The following is a 2,908-nucleotide window of genomic DNA, read 5'->3' as shown; positions in this document are numbered from 1 at the left end:
ATGGACTGGAGACCAGTCCAGGGTGTCCCTGTGATGGACTGGAGACCTGTCCAGGGTGTCCCCCACCTCCCGCACAGTGACTGCTGGACATGGGCACCAGTGACCCCCGTGGCCTGAAAAGGAAGAAGCGTGTAAAGATGATGGATGGATGGATGGATGGATGTTGGGCTTTTAGTTACTGAAATAAACTTATTTGCTTTATTGATATTTAAGTATAAGAGTTGTCTAACTTAATGTTGTTGTTTTTTTCTACATTACTGAATTCTAAACGACTTGTTTTGTCTTAAAAATGGTTAAATAAAAAACTAAATAAGTAACGGGAAGAACAAATGGTGAGATTGCGAATTACATAAATACCTGTTATTTTAATATTCAAATTGTTGTTGTTGTTCACTTTTTTTTAATTTTTTTTTTTTTAGAGGAAACCATGTGTGATGACGGCACGAGCACATGAAGTTTACAAAATGTTCACGCCGCCACAAGAATCAACGTCCTTCTCCTGCGTGGCTCTGTTTCCGTTTGTTGCTCCTGATCTCTTCACTTTTGGCAACATTTAAATCAGTTATGCAGCCTAACCTGTATAAACACGTTGGAAACGCATTGCATCACCCGTAATAGAAAGTTGGATCGGTCGTAGGTCTGAGGAAGCTGTGGTTGGTCTGCGTGCTCAGCTCAGGGCTCTTGTTCTTTCTGAATCAAGCTGCTGCAGTTTATTTACCAGCAGAGCTGTATTGTTTACAGACAAATGCACAAGTCTCTCAGTTCCAGCCGCACCTTTGCAGTCTCCGACATGCCTGACTTTGTTTTCTCCTTCTGTTTCTCTTCTTTTTCATGTCCTTAACTGTGACAGAGCAAAGACAAGCTGTCGCCTTTCACCAAAACTCCGAAGCTGGACCGGAGTGAGTCGCTGGGGAAGGAAGGGAAAGCCAAGTCTTCCATGAAGCGCAAGCTTTCCTTCACTACAAGTCCGCCCCGGACAGAGGAGCGAGACTCGGACACTGGTAAGCCTCTGTCCCTGCGTAAACTGGCCCTCTGCTGGCTCGCTGCCATGTTCCAACACCGCCCCCTGGTGGTAAGAAGGGTTCAGTCCTCACCGATCCAGCCAATAAAACCCTTTGATTCATAATCCAGCTACATTCAGCTGTAACATTTTATTTAATATTTGACTAAACCAAAGTCTCTTAAAGGGTTAAAGAAAAATCATTTACATATTCTGCCCCCCCCCCCCCCCCCCCTCGCTCTTGGAATTGGCTCCAGATCCATCTGAATGTAAAAACTAGTAAAATATTTAAATGCACAAAAATCTAGATGTAAATGTTCGGATCGATGGTTTCTGAGGACTGATGAAGAAAATGACTTAGTTTTACCTTTTTATGTTGTTCAGTGATGCGCAAACTTTATTTTGTTCTTTGTTTTATTTCTGTTTTGTTTTTGCCAGAACATTCCTATAAATGAAACTTTAAATCTCAAGTTTTAAAATAAAGAAAATCAATGGAAAAAAAGGTTTAAAATAACTATATCCAATTTAGAATAAAAATGAAATAGGCACATATTTTTGTTTTATCCAGAGTAAAACTAAACAGTTGAGTTGTTTTTCTTACACGTTTTGGACATAAGCAGCAAAGTTTCTCTTGTTAACACTAAAATACTATTTTAGTCAGAGACCATCAGTTCATTACTGGTTTTATTCACGCATTGGGAAGCTTTTATTGCTGTTAAGGCAGCATAATGAGCTGTTAAGTACTGTTGGGTTCACTTGTTTTGTCCTGCTCCACATGCACACACAAACCTGCTGAAAAAAGTTCAAACTTGTTCACTTTTATGGAAAATAATCGTTATTATGTGGGAATTGTTTGATCCATAATCACCACATTTGTGCCGAATATTGTGCAAACTGAAGGGAGAACCCTTCATTACAAAACCCCGTCTCTTCTGTAAAATAAATCTGGGTTCCTCTGGAGTTTAGCACATTATTTATTTATTTTACAACAGAAACCAAAGATAAGTTCAGTTTCTAAAATGTTTTCTATGGGTTTAAAATTCAGGCTGCAATATCTGTTTGTAGTTTTTTGAAAACTCATTTATAAAGGTCACAACAAAAATGAGTCACAACGAGGGGTTTTTCAATATTATTTTCAAATTCTTCATCTCAACAGCCTCTAAGTTTGATGAAATGTTGTAATTTATCACCTGGAAACAACGTAGTTTTGTTTATGAAACCACCTGTTTGATGACTAGATTGTTGATCTGCAGGGATGTCATTGGGAATTTTAGCCCTGCATTTTGATGAAAGAAAATTACCCAAGCTTCAGAATGACACTGAACATTATACGAAGGGATTTCCCAGCACTACAGCAGCTGCCAGGGAAAACGGTCATGGCTTAAGACAAAAGATTGTTTCTGAAGACATCCAGATGCCCTGAGATGACGTCTGTTGTGACTTGGCTCCATATAAATAAACTGAATTGAATTGATTTAGAGTAGATTAGGAAAACTGTAGTTACTTGGATCAGCGGAGGATGTCTTTATGGACTCGTTTTTAAATCTTAATGACTAAAATCCACTTGTGATGTTTTTTATGTTGCAGCCTGATTCAACCTGCCTTTGGTTTTATACAAGAAACTGGGAATATTATTTTTTAGTCAATAATGTGTATTGACATGAAATTATATGAAGGATACTGTATGCCTTTCCAATATTTTAGATCAGTTTGTTTTTCTTTTTGTTAATATTTGTTTTTAGTTGAAACGTGAATAAATGTGAATTCATACTGATGCATTCATGTTGTCTTGTAAATTAAATGAATATTAGAATAAATAATATTAAAATAAACAGATTTATATATTTGCATGTCTGATAAAGAGTGCATATATATATATATATATATATATATATATATATATATATA

The 2,908-nt window shown here is 37.0% G+C and overlaps 1 protein-coding gene across 3 annotated transcripts in view; it reads left to right on the top strand.

Moving 5' to 3' along the window:
- The window catches only part of ankrd12 (ankyrin repeat domain 12), a 51,795-nt gene that overhangs the window by 32,390 nt on the left and 16,497 nt on the right, over positions 1–2,908 (top strand). For all 3 annotated transcript variants that reach the window (XM_037682382.1, XM_037682380.1, XM_037682381.1), the window contains exon 3: positions 851–1,001. In XM_037682382.1, coding sequence (XP_037538310.1) covers positions 851–1,001 — 151 coding nt within the window. The remainder of the gene's footprint in view (positions 1–850; positions 1,002–2,908) is intronic.

This window comes from Nematolebias whitei, chromosome 9 (assembly GCF_014905685.2).
Source record: "Nematolebias whitei isolate Nwh7 chromosome 9, NemWhi1, whole genome shotgun sequence".
In the NCBI taxonomy this organism is placed as follows: Eukaryota; Metazoa; Chordata; class Actinopteri; order Cyprinodontiformes; family Rivulidae; genus Nematolebias; species Nematolebias whitei.
Note: the sequence above shows the minus strand (reverse complement) of the source record. Positions and strands in the feature narration are given on the sequence as shown.